Consider the following 16,382-nt stretch of genomic DNA (forward strand, 5'->3'; position numbering starts at 1 on the left):
TTCGCATACTAGGTAGGCAAACAAGAGTTTCAGACCTTCTCAGGTAAATCCGTTCGGATACTAGGTACACAAACAAGATTTCCCGACCTGAATTATCAAAATACAGTTCACATACTAGGTACGCATACCGTGTTGTATCCAGACATGAGTAATTGTTCTAAACTCTCAATTTAATCATTGAAACATCCTTGGAATACGATAACGGTAATCTCGCACATACCATTAGCTTCAAGTAATTTTCAAGTGATCGAATGATCAATACGAAACTTCCCGAGCTAACATCAAATGACTGTCTAACACAAATCATATAAGATGTTCAAGGTAATTTTCACATGATTATCTTTTGACTTAATATTTAGTTTCCAACAAATAGATTGTTCCCAACTAAACTCGTCAAGAATACGATGAACATGGATAAAACAAAAAGCTTCCAACACATATTTCAAGAAATAGATAAGCGCGATAAACTCGACTCAAAATATCAAATGTGTATAATGTAAAAGTCTATATAGCTATATGACTTAGTCTCATTAGGAGATACGACAGAATGGACTTCTGAGTGATAGATAAGTTTTAGTCTCCAGATACCTTTTGTTGATGAAGTTCCTCCAAGCTCCTCAGTATATCTTCTTCTCCAATTGGTGAACTCCATGAAATCTAAAGATCAACTACACATTCTATCCCAATCAGAGACATAGCTATAAGTAGACTAGAAATCAAGTATATAGTTTTGACCAACTAATTAAACTTGATAAACCAGCTTGAGATAGCAAAGCTTGCGAGTTCGACCGAGCAGTGCTCTAACAGTAATTGCTCGATTATATGAGAGGACTATGTCTTGGCTTCCGGTAATGTTCCATGGTAATCAGGAAATAAAAGGGGGAGAAAAAAATTGGTTTTAGCGTTGTTATATATAACTATTAACACTAACATTTTTTTTCATGGATGCTAATTTTTCTAAGTTTGTACCATTTCAAAGGTGAAGAATATTTTGTCTTATATAAGAATTTGGTAAACTTCGAACTAAATGGATACTTCCCATTATTGTTTTTTTTTCCGGTTATGTCAGATTGCATCTAATTCTATGGAATTAATTTTTCCTCTATGAAAAAAACATTTTTCTCGGATTACAATTTCTTTCCTATGAATATGATCTAAGTTGTGATTTTAACTAGGTTTTATGGTATTGTTTTTTTTAGAAAGGCATAGGACAATATCATAAAAATTAACAATCATCAAAATGATGATAGATAGTAAAGTAGTACAATAAAAATTAACAATCATCAAAATGATGATAGATAGTAAAGTAGTACAAAAAAAGAAGCAAAACTAATGCTTCCAACAACAGTGTCTCAATTACAAACTAATGAACTCAAAGATTAACCTTAAAAAAATCCTAAAATGTAAAAATCGGTTAGAAAAAGAATACTTGACAAACAACAATCAACTAATCATAATTTATTCTAGGGTCCCTATATAACATGCAATTATGTCCTCTCGAAAATATTCACCAGATTGCAAAAGGCAATAAATCTCAATTATTATTATTTCGTTTTTTTTTTAATTTTTATGTTTTTCTTGTTGGACTACTCTCATATACTGGTCGTAGTATCTTCAACAACAGCCCACTCAATTCCAAAATTATCCCAAAATTAATATCATATCTTTCTTGTTTCATAGCAATGCAGAAAAAGATGATTGTCAGACTCATGATCAGCTATAAACAAAGACACAAGTTAAAATTGATTTTATCATCTCCCTGGAGAAAATCCATAGTTAGAGCACCCTTGGCACGAACAAGATCAGTGCATGCTTTCAAAAATACTTAAACTAAGTAAAGAGGTGGAATTAGGCTTACAATAACCTATGTGCGAGTCTAAGGCATGTACTATGACTGGACAAAACTTGGTAACCAGAGATGCATGATAATGCATCGACATTAGACTTTATAGCTTTGTACCGTTTCCAGAACAAGGGTAAGTTGGAACAGTGTGGAAGCTAACTTTAAGGCATCATGTTTCTCAAGCATGTGTGTAAGGGAGAATGAATGTGCATTTTCCTGGCGAGAAGTGAAGTTTTTGGACCTGATCACTGGCATCAGAGTGGCGCATCGGGGAGTTTTGACCTGCGCGGCTGGGCGTCGCAAACGTACTTTTTCGGCCTGTCACAGTTGGTATTAGAGAAATTTCCAAAATAGCTCTAAGGACTGTGCCTAATATCTCGTCAGCGAATATTTCCCTTGAAAGGAAAAGATAAAGTTGGAGAGTATACCAATGTTTGAGCGAGAAAGAGTTTGTAACTAATATGCCAATTCTTTTGTAAATCGAGTTGATCTTGTTCAAGTGTTGTGAGTTTTCCAGGCCTAAGTGGCGATTAGGCCTGTCAATATTTGTCCGATATCTGGTATTCGTTTCCGAGTATTCGAGATCCTATAGGATTTTATCCGTTTTATCGGATATCGGATATCAGATCGGATATTTTATCGGATATTTCTTCCTTAACATATCGGAAACGGATTAGACCCCATCCGAAGTGTTAATATCCGATATCTGATAGTATATGAACTTATTTGTAATTTATCCTAATTTCGAGTCTAGTATCGGATATTATCGGATAAATATCCCACAAGTGTCAATTATGAAAGTGTTTTACAAGGGTTTTTAAGCTTTTTTGTTATAACCGGATACTATCGGATATTTATCGGATATCCGATAGCTTAGCCTATCGGAATCGATATCTGATTTTGATATCCTATAGGATATTATCGATATCGAATATCCGGTAGTGCTTAACATGTCGGATATCGGATTTCTAAATATCCGACGGATATTCTTCCATTGACAGGCCTAGTGGCGATCCACCTCCGTGGCAACTCAAAAGATTGTTCGGAACGGTAGGTAGACAATAGGAATGGATAATAGTGTGTGTTGTCAGGCCGACTAGCATCCCACTTACGAACGATAATTTGGAAGACCAGCCGAGAGGGTAGGCAACTGGATTTTGTTCCATACAGTACTACAAAAAGGAATGACTTACCATTTTTGACTCTTGCCAAATTCTTGGCATTAACTTTGAGAACCTTAAGGACTCTTGAGTGTGTAGTATGGGATGCCCACTTATGATACCTTGTTGAGATATATTTTTGGTTTGCCAAATGAATGTTCTCGGTACTTTATGGACAATTTTTGGATTCTTTGGCATGTGGTATGGGACAGATGCTTAGAAGGTCTTAATTTTTGTTCTTGACAAACTAAAGAAACCTTTCACGATTTCTGAGCATCTAGTATGAGACTTATGCTCAGGAAATCCGAATAAACTGTTCACAATAGTTTTTGTTTTGAATTTCAAGGATGAAATTCTTTAAAGGGTGAATAATGTAACACCCGCATTTTTCGCATGGCGCATGCTCATATATGGCTTTAGATGAAGCTTATTCTCAATCCTAAGTTTCGTATTAAGAGGAACACTGGCTTAGGTCCAATAACGAACCATCATGGTGATAAACACTTTTTTGTTTCTAATTTGATCTCAATACTGTATATTGTTGGCACTCGATTTTGTACTAATTTTGGTGTTTTGTGTGTTTGTAGGTATTTTTGGGCAATAAATATTTTTGGGAAATTCGGCTCGAAAAGTTGATAAAGGCACCCTCGGAGCACATTTGCTAAACGGACCCCTGCTTTGGATAAAGGGTACCTCATTTACTAAGGGGAAACTTCTTTACTATTTGTACCCCAGGACAACAACTGCTAACCGCACCCCATCACTGGTTAAAGGGAGACCATCTTCTTCTCAGTTTGAATTAATTGTTTTGGCGGGAAATCTTGGCAAGGGAAGAACAGAATTAGAGTTCGAGTTTTGGTGCTCTTCCGAGGAGACTCAATGGATGAAACTGATGGCAAGCATCTGTTAGAGCATAACAGGGATAGTAGGAGTGATTTTGCTCGATTGAATTTGGCTAGAACTCGAGTTAGAAGTAAACAGAAGTGTGACCTTTTCACGGGTATTTCAGGAAAGATTTTGCTGGAGCTTTGGCCGGATTCAATGGGCTCTTTGGATTGGATATACCCTGTTCCGACTAAACATGGTTGGTAATCACTCCAGATTCGATAAAACAGGGTTTAATTCTTGGGTCAAGCAAAACAGTGGAGGACATGGACTCGGGTTTCTGTGGAAGTTCTGGGAGTGATCTGTTGGAGTATTTTCCAGGTTTCCCCATTAAAATTAGTTGGGAATATCCCGTTCAGCTAAAACAAGATTGATAGATGACTCAGAATCGAAAAAGAGGAGTTTGTCGGACAAAACAAAGCACGAGCATATCCCGAGTATAACTGAGGTTGGTGAGTATTTGGAGAGGATTCGACTCAATTTTCCATGTGCTGGAAACAAGTTTGGAACGTGTAAACGCTGATTGACAGCGTGAGAAGGCAAGAATGGAAGGAAAACAACCCGAGAATATTTTTCTTTACTGCGAGTTATGGTGAAGATTTGAGGAGTTAATGAGATGTTATTCTTGTGCCTTCCCAGTATAAAAAGTCCTGTGGGAGCATAAAGAAGGGGATCGAGTGATTGGGGGAAGCTACAGAGAAGAATAGGAAGCTGCAGAGCAGATTTTTCTGCTGCTGCAGGGAAGAAGAAACTGAAGAACATACTACCATAAAAGACTGTCGTTTCAAGGGTCTTATATTTAACAGTTTGTAACCGCCGATTTGTAACGCTATTTTCAATTTGTGACAATTATTGTAACGGTGAGCTCTGTAATGCGTGACAGCGTTGCGAATTCCCTGAGTTATATTTTCTTCTTTGTAAACACCAATAGAGCTATGAAATATATTTTGAGCGTGTTTTTCACTATGTGGAGCTAAACCTTTCTCTGGGACGACGGAGGAAACCAAAATTCATCATGTGGTAAATTCATTTAATTCTTATATGACTATTTGCATTAAATTAAAATTAGAAAAAGATTTTTCTTAATTAATTGTCATTTCGTTTGATGGTTTATGCTTAGGATTAATTCTTTTGATATGCCATGCTTAAGTTTTACAATTAATATTTTAAGAATCTACCTTAGGCAAAGATATAGAGTCAAATTTTTTATTGAATGAGCTATAATGGTTTAGAATAAATAGGTGAATCGCATAAATTTGAATATTTGGTGGAATCCTAGTCCTAGTACCTCTCGATACATTGTTACTATTTTGTATATAATTGCTAGTTTTATAATTCAAATCTAAAAAATCAATCTCATCAAGTCCGAGTGAACGACAACCTTTACCACTATATAAAAATTCGATCACGTGGTGCATTACAATGGTTACATTGGCATAGAGTTAATATCGCACCATGGTGGAGAAATGCATACGCTATACTGCCCAAGGGCCAATATTTCACCATCATGGTGCATCACTCCAGTTGGGTGACTCGCCTAGAGCAAAGTAGTTCCACGATGAAGCAGTATGCAAGATATTGCATAGGGCCAATATTGCACCACTTCAGTGCATCAGGGCAGAGCAGGATGGCCGAGGAAATGTAACACTATCATGGCGCAACATTGAAGTTGTCCTATGGTTCAGATACAGAAATACAACCATCAAGACGCTTTGTTCAGAGATACATGTCAATAGCCATGAATAGTGAAGAAAGCACGTCAAAGTGTTCCCCAACTTTAAGTTATAGAAATGTCAATAAGACATATATAGGAAGGGATACTTGGTTGAAGGTGCATATAACCGATATTTTCCTAAAGTTTCATAAGTTAGCATATATGATGCCGAAACATAATTTTGGCATGTGACTTGGTCAAGAGAGCTTCATGATGCTCAGGCGTTAAAGTTCCGCTAGTGATGCACCACCAGGGTGCAACACGAAAGAAAGGCTAATGATGCACATTCTTGCGCATCATTTGCAAAGGACCCTTTGGCTTATACGAACTAGGACATTATTGCTTGGCCATGGACTTGCAAAACAAATTTCCTTCAGTTGCTTGTACCGACATAGATGAACTACGATTAGTTCTTTATCCATTCTTCATAGGGTACGTAGGCAGCCGCAATAAGTTGTAGTATTAAAGGTCAATCACGTTGTTGCTCAAATCATATAATTGAGAGGTAATTTCCACATTATGGTAACTCATATCATTAGGCTCGGAAAAGATATGCAAGAGATGATTGTTACCATACTTGATGTGGAAAGTTGTATTCCATTTCTTGGATACTCATATTTCCTATCGAGTCGTTTGACGTAGGCCTGCACCAATGAAACATTTGGCATGGATAGGAAAGTAAGTTATATTGGTACGAAAGTTAGGGGATCTTGCATAAGCCATTGACATCAAAAAGATGATGCAAGGCTATTACGACATGAGCCTGACTGATGTACCCTTGGCACGAGCAAGATCAGTACATGCTTTCAACAATTCCTAAGATAAGTAAAGGGGTGGAATTGGGAGTGCAACGATATATGTGCGAGTCCAAGGAATGTACTATGCCTGGATAAGATTCGACATCCAGATATGCATAAATAAACATTAGCCTTTAAGGTTTCATAACCTTTGCAGAACAAGGGTAAGTTAAAATAGTGTGGAAGCTAAGTTCAAGCATGTGTGCAAGGGAGAATGTACGTGCATTTTCCTGGCGAGAAGTGAAGTTTTATGACCCGATCACTGACAGCAGAGTGGTGCATCGGGGAGTTTCAGCCTGCATGGCTGGGCGCCGCAGGCGTAATTTTTCGGTCTGTCGCGGCTATTCTTCAAAGTATAATATAAAACCCATTTATCAGTCAAGAATTGAATGATGATCTCATATATAGTAAGAGCCTTGTGCTATCCATGAGAAAATTCGTAGACTTAAGAATGATATCCACAACCCATGTTCAACATTCTTAGAAGATTTAGAAAAAATGAGTCAGAGTTACCTCCAAACTTTCATGGATAATCCCTCCCCAAAGATCCTCTTTCTCACCCCCCATACTTCCAAATCCACTTGTATTGTAATACTTTATTTACCAATTTTATCTTTTCAATCCTCATTCCATGAAATTCTATAGAAAGTTTTTCTTTGTTTCTCTCAAAATAGTATTTCCAATGAATGCATTTTCATGGAAGTGATTTCTTTGCCCAGTATCAAACACAACCTTAGTGTCTTCTGGCATTTCTTTAAAATGTTATAACAATTTTTTTTATTAAAGCAAAAGATTAATTACAAGATTTACATAAATAATAGCAAGAAAAGAAGGTCATAGTGATCCCCAAAAAATTGCAGATTACTTGAAACGATAATCAGGTATGCCAGACCACTCAACAACATGAATGAAGTTCTAAGCTACCAATAAATCTATCTATAACTCCTTCAACCAGCAAACAACCTCGCTTAGCTAGAGATGATCAGAAAAATTAACTTCTCTAAATCATGCTCATAACTAACTTAATCAGAGTTAGGACAAGAGAGAATCCATCTTTGCTTCATAATCCAAGGTATGTTACCAAAAGTGTAAACTTTCTCAATACATGCAACATCAGACTGCACCCACGTCCTTAGGGAATTTCTTCTGATGTCACATTCAATGCGAAAGATAACCGCATAACTTGCATCCATATAATTATCTTGAATTCCAAGAGAATGCTCAGAACACCTAAAACTACACTGCCATCATCTCCCATCATGAATCTTGCACCACCAACACCAGGATTATCCTTTTCTTTATCATCACAAAAATTAAAATTTCATTATGGTTAGAAAGAAGCCAAGTACATTCCAGGGGTTGGAGAACTTAGTTGTAATGCACAAGTCTTGTATTGTGCCATGCACATGGCCTTTCATGTGAGCTGAGCTATCATGCATCAACTGATACACACACACACATATATATATGCACTACCAGAAATTAACCCAATTCATATTGCATTTTTTCCGTCTTCTTTCTTCATTTTTTTTTTGACATTTGAGGAGGCAATCTGTATGCTCTCTTCCGTCAACTTCTTCTGATCACGTAATAGGAAGTGATTTTTTCTTCTTCTTCATAATGGAGACGTTTTTCATTCTTCAAAACTTCTGTAACTTCACTTTACATACCGACGAGCAAACTCTTCTACTTTTTTTATTTATTTTTTCTCAACTCAATCTTGACTTAGGACTTCACTAGCAATTTTTTTCTTTATTTTCTTCCATGTTCATCTTTTCTCTAAGACTAGAACCGGGTGAGTTAACTTCACTTAGGGGTTAAATCTTCTCATCTTTTCTTCTCCATTCTCATCTCGAAATATTTGACGCCTATATGGATCGAAACACACTCTGATATCATATTATATTTTTAGAAACTTAGAACAATCAGATGATATTGCATAGTTATAAGAGCATAGAGTTAGTGTTTCTCGTATAGAGATCCTCGTAAACTAGAAGTTTAAGCAAGATTGTTTCTCGGTTAAACTCATTGTTTTATTAATTTTCTTGCTCAAGTTATAACTGAGTACATCACAACCTATTTAAAGGTTTTAACTGGACTTTCTAGGACTATCTAAACCTCACTATATATTTCTTCACTTATAAGTATTTGAGTGACTTCAAAATTTCTAGAGATTTACTTTCTCTAGATATTTGTTGGACCGACTAACTACATAACCACATTACAACCTGACTTACTCTAGCTAACTCTATAGTTTTCTTAACCTTGTTCATACTTATCAAACAAACTAGATTATTTTTAAACTCATTTGAAATTCATTTGGACATTACAAATTAGGATATTGCAACACAAAATTATAGGTAGGCTGCCCAAAAATAAACAAACACCAATTACCTTCACAAAACTCAAAAAGTCTCATTGTGTGAACCACATTTTATGGATACAAAAGGTTCCCTAGATTTCCATGGACGAACAATAGAATAACCTATTAGAGGAGAATGATCAGATGCCACTCTCGCCAAATCCTTACATCTCAAACTTTCAAGTTTTTTAATCCCTACCTCATTAACTATAAATCTATCAAGCTTAGAAATAATCTGCTCACACCACTTTAGACCAAATGTACTCTAGGCGCATTGTCACCCTTCTTTTCGTCCAACATAAGAGAAAAAACTATAGAGTGAGTGTTTTTAACACTCATTTACTACCAAATCTAACGAGATACTAGGTGAAAGAGTGTTTGTCGGACCATGGGGGGAGTAAATATAACACGCTAAGAGGCTGAGTATAAGTTATTTGGTTGAAATTGGGACTCGGAAGGCTGATGTTCAACCGTTTTTTTATTTATTTTACAAATAAAATCTTTTAGGGGCCCGTTTTAAAGAGTTTTAAATGAATTAAAAAACTGAAAAAGTGGTTGAGAGGCTGGTGATCAGCCACTTAAGCAAATGTTTTTCCAACCGGCTAATTTTCAGCCTTCGAGGACAGTCCTTCAATAAGTATATGAATGAGTTTGGGTGAAAGTGGACCAATTTTCATCCCATAATAACATCTAATTTGATCATTTTTGATAAAACTCTTTCGATTTGAACGAGGGTTATGATCCTATAGGTCATCACTCTTCTTGCTCTAAAGCTGAGTCTAGTGGAGGAGGGAAGTGATGAGTTCAATAGTGTCACCACGTCAAGTAGGAGGATGGTCTGAATGTAGTGGTGAGGGAGGGAAAGAAGACTTAGGCGAGGAATGAAGATACAATCCTCGCCCAAAAATATTTTATTCACTTTATAAGATTTTTGAAGATATATTTATTTAATAGTGGGCCTAAAATATGTTAATAATACAATATATTTTATTAGATTTTTTACCGAAAAGTTAATAAGAAGGGATTTGATCATCGCCTTTTACTTTTATCTGGTGAGGATTGTTTCCTCGCTTCTGTCTAAATCCTCTACAACGTTCCTTATTTTCGAGCAGAAAAGAAAGCCCATTTGAGTATACACCATGGTTTGGTTTTTATAGTCATTTTTATCCCACTCTTTTACTCCACTATACTCAGCCTATGCACGCAGTAGTGTCTTTCTTATAGGCAACTGGAATATATCGTTTGATTTCCGATCAAAAAAAATTAAAAATTAAAAATAAATAAATATACAGTATATCGTTTGATTCGTTTCTCGTAGAGGCGTTTCCTACGCAGGCCCGCACCCCCCAAACTAGGCAGCTACGGCCTCATGAACTTTTGTAGTAACGGCAAAACGATCTCCATTTCTAGGTTGATAATTTTATTCAGATCCAACGGTTTAGAAGGAAGGATGACGAACCCCTGAAGACAACTCTATAACCTTTTACAAAACGAACAAAAATGTTACAGACATGGAAAAAAAGCTTCTGATTTTTCTTTTCTACTTGGTCTCTTTCTCTACTTTTCTTTTGGTTTTCAACTTTGAAGATCTTCACATCACACCAAACCCATCATCGTCAAATCTATTTTATTAGCTGTGCTCTTCTCCCTTTTCCACAGTAGTAGTAAAAAAACACAACAATTCAACAAATGTTCAGTTTTTCTTCTTTTGTTGCAGAAATGAACCTCCTTTAGCCATTAACTTAGTTCCCCAGGTAATTTTTCTGATTTCTCTACTTGTTTAAGCTCCAAATAATTAATTTTCAAAGCCCCATTTCTTGAAATTTCCATAATGTTTGATTAAACTTTGAAATTGAGATTTTTAATTGTTTATACTTTAATCATCATGATTTCAGTTCTCAATGTGGGTTTTGTTTTTTATTCAAAACAAATTAAGGGTTTGAATGATTTTAGAAGATCTGATCTGTGTCAAATTTTGAAGTGACCATACACTGGGTTTCAAACAGTGATCATTCAGAGCTCTTTTTTCTTAATCATTTTTTGGGGTCAAATTCTGTTTTGAAATTTGAGAATTGGGGTTTGAACTTACTAATGGTTATGTGGGTTTAGATCTGTTTAGGTTTTGAAGGTGAAGAAATGGATGGAAGAATGAAGAAATACAGACAAGCAACAAGTCCAGATAGAACTATAGTATGGACAGAACCATCACCTAAACACCAATATCAACAAAATAGAAAAGTTCCTGTTGTTTATTACCTTTGTAGGAATAGACATCTTGAACATCCTCATTTCATTGAAGTTTCACTTTCATCCACTGAAGGTCTCTACTTGAGAGGTACAACTAATTAGAATTAACAGAATGTGTTCGATTAAATTCCGCTGGTTTCGGATTGTTATATGATTTTGAATTGTTTTTGTAGATGTGATTAATCGGTTAAACAATCTAAGAGGTAGAGGAATGGCTTCTTTGTATTCATGGTCTTGCAAGAGGTAAACCAATCAAACTATTAGTACTAGTATTGTTAATCTCCTTGAATTTTGGTTTTGTTTTTTTGGTACTAATTGCATTTTTTGGTTTGATTTGTATGTAATGCAGAAGTTACAAGAGTGGATTTGTTTGGCATGATCTTTGCGAAGACGACTTAATACTTCCTGCTCATGGGAATGAATATGTTCTTAAAGGTTCAGAGTTACTCGAAGAATCCCATTCAGGTAAGCAGTTTCCTCTCATTTTTTTTATTCAGTATCATTTGAACAATTGTGATTCTATGATGGAAGCTGTGAAGGTGAATAGATGATTGATAGTGGTACTTGTTAATGCTTGGCAGATCGTATACTTCCGAGTAATGTAGGAAAATTGCATAATTCGAAAAAGTTGCATGAAATCGAGTATGTAAGAGGACAAGAAGCTTCTTCTTCTCGAGTTCCTAACATGGTTGGAAAAGATATAGATAAATCTTCTCAAGAAGATGAACTATCACCTCGGCTTGAACCCCCAAGTTCATCTAGCACGTCACCTGATTCTGGAATTGGAAAGAATCACTCAGCTTGTGACACTATGAGCTTGACTGAGTACAAAATCTTTAAAGGAGATTGTGCCGCTGATGCTGCAACTCAGACGGAAGAACATATAGAAGCTAAAGCACTAGAAACTTGTACAAGGGGTGTTTCAACTGATGATAGGTCATCTGAACTAGAATGCAACGAGAATCAACCAAGTGAAATTCAGCATGAAATTGAGAACTCAGAGATTTGCAGAGAAGAAATCTCCCCACCCCCTGCTTCCTCCAGCAACTCTTCTTCGGGTAGAAAAACCGACACTTTGGAGTCCTTGATTAGAGCTGATGCTAAGAAGATGAACAGTTTCAGGATACTTGAAGGAGAAGAACTCCGTGAACCTTCGAATACAAAACTCAAGGCTTCGGATTTAATAATGCAACTGATCTCTTGTGGTTCTATTGGAGTGAAAGATCACAGCTTCGGCCTCATTCCCACCTATAAGCCAAAATTTATTCATTCAAAATTCCCGTCACCGTTATTCTCTAACTCAGTTGTGTTAGGAGGAGAGTTTGACTCCCTGTCGGACAACCCGAGGCTAATGAGTATGAGAATGGAAGACAAGGAGTATTTCAGTGGGAGCTTGATAGAAATCAAGTCTAAGGAAGAAGGAGAGGGAATTGCTGGTCTGAAACGATCTTCCTCCTACAACGCAGACAGGTAATTTTCAAATACCATCTTGCAATAATTCTGTGGCGCCAAAGGTTTAGCATGTACATGGGTATCCATCTATATATCTCAGCTTAAGGTACTTTAGGTAGTCTTTGTTATTTGTTCATCTAAAGCATATCAAGCATCACCATTAAACAGTAACAATCCAACTGGATGGACATTGTATTATCTAGGAAGGCTAGAGCTCTCCTGAGGTGATCAAACTTATTTACCGTGGAATAAGAAATGTTTTTGACATTGCAGGAGTTGTAACACATCGGATTCCACAGGGAACAAAGAGGAGACTGATGCTGCTCGTTCTAAATGCATCCTTCGATCAATCAAGACTTCATTGACCAAGCAACCGAAGAGTGAGTCAATGAGGTCCCCTATTTCAGATAAGCCAAGGAAGGTTGAGATAATGAGATCTCATATTTCATTGAACTCAAGGAAAGGTGATGTAATGAGATCCCCTATTTCTGAGAAGCCAAGGAAGGGTGAGGTAACAAGATCTCCTCTTTCTGAGAAGCCAAGGAAGGGTGAGGTATTGAGATCTCCTATTTCAGATAAGCCAAGAAAGGGTGATTTAACAAGATCACCCATTTCGGAGAAGCCAAGGAAGTCTTCGACAGAAGCTGAATGTTCCAAGCCAACATCCATGACTGCATCCACTGACAACACTAGTAGCATTGTCCAGCCTTCTTCAGGGAAGAGACCATCAAGGAGATTAGACTCATTTAGAGAAGATAGAGTGATACAAATCGAAGAAAGTTAAGTGTTAAATCTATCCAAAATTCCGCTTATGCAAACTAAAAAATATGATTTTTAAGAGTCAACATTTTTATTCTTGGTTAAGAATTTGGATGCTTCTTTTTGTTCCAGCAGGCTTTCTTCGGGAGCTCGAGTTATAATTCAGTCAAATGCTCCATGTGAGGATAGCGAAGGAAGCTCGTCTTAATCTAGTAACTTATCAAGAGAGTAAATATTGCACATGGAATCTCGTCGTTTGTCAATTTAACAGAAGATCATGCAGGTACATGGGTCATTCTCATTCATTAGTTGGTTTTTTGGATGGTAGATACAATGGGGTCGCTTCTCAAACTAGTGCATTGGAGGGAAGTAACATCTTTTGAATTTTGAAGCGAAAACAAAAAATTGTGGGGCTTGTTGGAGGGAGATTACTTCATGTTCTTCTGTTGCTGTAAATTTGAAAATTCAAAATCTTTTCCATTTGAACAAGGGTGTGGGGGTAGATTTCAGAGCTTGGTCCCTAGTCCCTACATTTTGTTGGGCTATTTTTTCATTAATCAGTTTTGTTGTTAAATGTAATGTGTGTGCTGTACTTAGTACTTTCTTCTAGATATATGTTCCCACTTCCACAAGTAATGACAGCAATTATGATGTATAGTATATTATTCACCAACTGAAGTTTCTTGGTAAATTTCTTTTGAATGGCATTGCAAGGTCAATTCTGTCATTTCTGCACTGCATTTGCTATCTTTGTACTACAAAGAATAGTAGTCGACTGTTTATGTAAAGTATTTCTGAAAAGTCAAAACCAGCTTAAAAGTATGAGAAAAGCTGATATCAGGAAAAAGCACAAGCAGCTCCACTGGGAGATAACTGCAGAAATATGGGGTTTGGTTGGTGTCCAGAGCAAAAGTAGATGCAGGTGAAGATAGAATCACAGAAAAATGAGCAAACCCATAGAGCAAAAGTTGAACTAAACTAGAGTAGGTTAAAAACTTGGTTCTTCTATTAAGAATGGTGTTTTTGAAGTTAAACAAATTCAACTAAGATTATTTCTTAATCAGCACTAGAAAACAATCTCACTTTGACCAAAACTTCTGGGTTTCTGATTAACATACATATATAAATGTGTTAGTTCATAATATCATAGTGTAAAGATCTCTAAATCTTTATCTGTTTTTCCATCTTGAAAACCCAAATTCGAACTTAAGTTTTTGGATTTTACTCAATGGGTTGGGAGTAGTAGTACTCTATACATTTGGCTGTGGGCAAACAACCAAATTAGAACTTGATTACTTGTATGCTTAACTACCCGTAATCGAGGTTAATAAATGAGAATTTAGAACCCCAAAACATAATTTGTTTTTTATACTGCACAAAAAAAACTAGTTAATCATATAGTTTATGAGTACAAAATAATGTAGTTTGAGCAGATTTTTGTGTGTTGGAACTGGTTCTATATTATGACCGGTTTTCTTTCAGTTCTTGTTCGGTTCGGCTCGAGTTTGCTGAAACTAGAACATATATGACACTGATTCTTACCAAGAACCAATATCTTATGGTTTAAAACTTTAAACTTTCCAACCTACCTTGATTCTTACTGCCCCTTAAAGTTTTAACAGAATAAAAATTTAAAATGAAAAAGAAAAAGTAAAACCAAATCCCACTACCAAAGGTGAAGTGAAAAATCGGTTTACAGATATTCTGCTGAAAATGGGCACATTTTACTACTCCATTATAGGCAGTGTTTCCGAAGAATTTGCTATTTTCATGATTTTGAGGATTTCTTTTCAGATCGGCAAATTTGAAGATACATGTGTTCTTTATATGGTGAAATTAAGGACAGCCTAAGAACTCATTCTTATTTAGTTGCTATTGTTTTATTACAGACCAGGGACGGACCCAAGATTATTTGTTGGGTAGGGCTGGTTCATAAGGTAAGGAAATCGCTAAGCGATCGAAGGCCGCGGCAAATATTTAGAGGGTTAGAAATAATTTTAAGCGTATAAACTGATGGAGAAAATATTGCATATGACGGATTTAAGGGAATAAACGAAGACTTTCTACTGCATTTAAAGCAAAGAAAACAACAAAAGCATAGATTACGACCAAAATTATAGCAAGTTGTTATGATTCTACAACTAATTATGGACACTTGTCGAACTACGAGTGAGCTAAACCAAAAACTTATGAAATTACTCATACATAAATTTATTTTTCTACACATTTGACCCGGTCTATAGCCCCCCTTAGCCCCTTCATGGGTCCGTCAGTGTTACAGACAACACACAAATACATACATATTATATATAGAGTGAGCAACCTTTGGGTGATAGTCGAAATTCGGCAGTAATTTCTGTAGATCATCCAAAGAAAAATAAAACCACGCAAATTACAAGCATTTTTTATACGTACATGCATGCATAACTGCATATATATTACATATAAAGAACTTCCATAATCATATAGCTAGAATGATGAGCTTCATGAACGTTCATTTTCCGGGAGGACCATTGCTATCGCCGTCATATGCTTTCCTTGGAATTGAATGATGGTTGATCATATCTGTTACATCCTTATTTCCTTGAATCTCATGCTGATCATTGTACTCCACCATCTTCAGTTTTCTAATCTTACTGATATCGGCACCTTCATAAGCACTTCTGTTGGACGATAACATGACGATTAGCACCATAGAAACAAAACACAGTGCTACTAAAATCTTGCCATTATTCCTCATCGTGTTTCTTTGTACCTGCACCAATACCTAGATATAGCTAGCTAGTTTGAATTAGGAAAGATTGAAGAATGGCTACTTATATAGTGAAAATAATAGGCCTACTTGGGTTGAAAATACACAAAAATGGAAGAAGAAATTTATAGAAAATTAGATTATGGAGTTTCCACCATAGTAAGTGAATAATGATGAATTATCAATAATTCATGCTAGTAGTAAATGAAGAGAGTGAGTGGATACACTATTAAATATGAATGCTCGAATGCTTTGCTCAGTTATGTATGAGAAATGGAGCAGTGGGGAGATCTTGTCTCTACTTTTTTTGGTTTACCCAAATAGGGAATTACCTACCACCTTATGCATCACGTATAAAGAGGTCTTAGTGCTCTTTACTATTCTAGAGCAGGCTCAAACTCCTTTTCTTGC

The 16,382-nt window shown here is 36.2% G+C and overlaps 1 protein-coding gene across 2 annotated transcripts; it reads left to right on the plus strand.

Annotated features, from left to right (window-relative positions):
• Window positions 1-10,288: 10,288 nt before the first annotated feature.
• Window positions 10,289-13,904, plus strand: LOC113311067 (protein UPSTREAM OF FLC-like). Of its 2 annotated transcripts, none has more exons than XM_026559915.1 (7): window positions 10,289-10,515; window positions 10,871-11,096; window positions 11,182-11,251; window positions 11,358-11,473; window positions 11,590-12,478; window positions 12,734-13,240; window positions 13,355-13,904. In XM_026559915.1, exons 2-7 carry the CDS (start codon window positions 10,898-10,900, stop codon window positions 13,425-13,427), a joined length of 1,854 nt encoding a protein of 617 aa, XP_026415700.1. In that variant the 5' UTR covers window positions 10,289-10,515; window positions 10,871-10,897; the 3' UTR covers window positions 13,428-13,904. The 2 variants fall into 2 exon arrangements, with proteins under 2 accessions (XP_026415700.1, XP_026415701.1); XM_026559916.1 differs by having other exon boundaries at window positions 10,881-11,096.
• The last annotated feature ends 2,478 nt before the right edge of the window (window positions 13,905-16,382 follow it).

This window comes from Papaver somniferum, chromosome 9 (genome assembly GCF_003573695.1).
Source record: "Papaver somniferum cultivar HN1 chromosome 9, ASM357369v1, whole genome shotgun sequence".
Classification (NCBI taxonomy): Eukaryota; Viridiplantae; Streptophyta; class Magnoliopsida; order Ranunculales; family Papaveraceae; genus Papaver; species Papaver somniferum.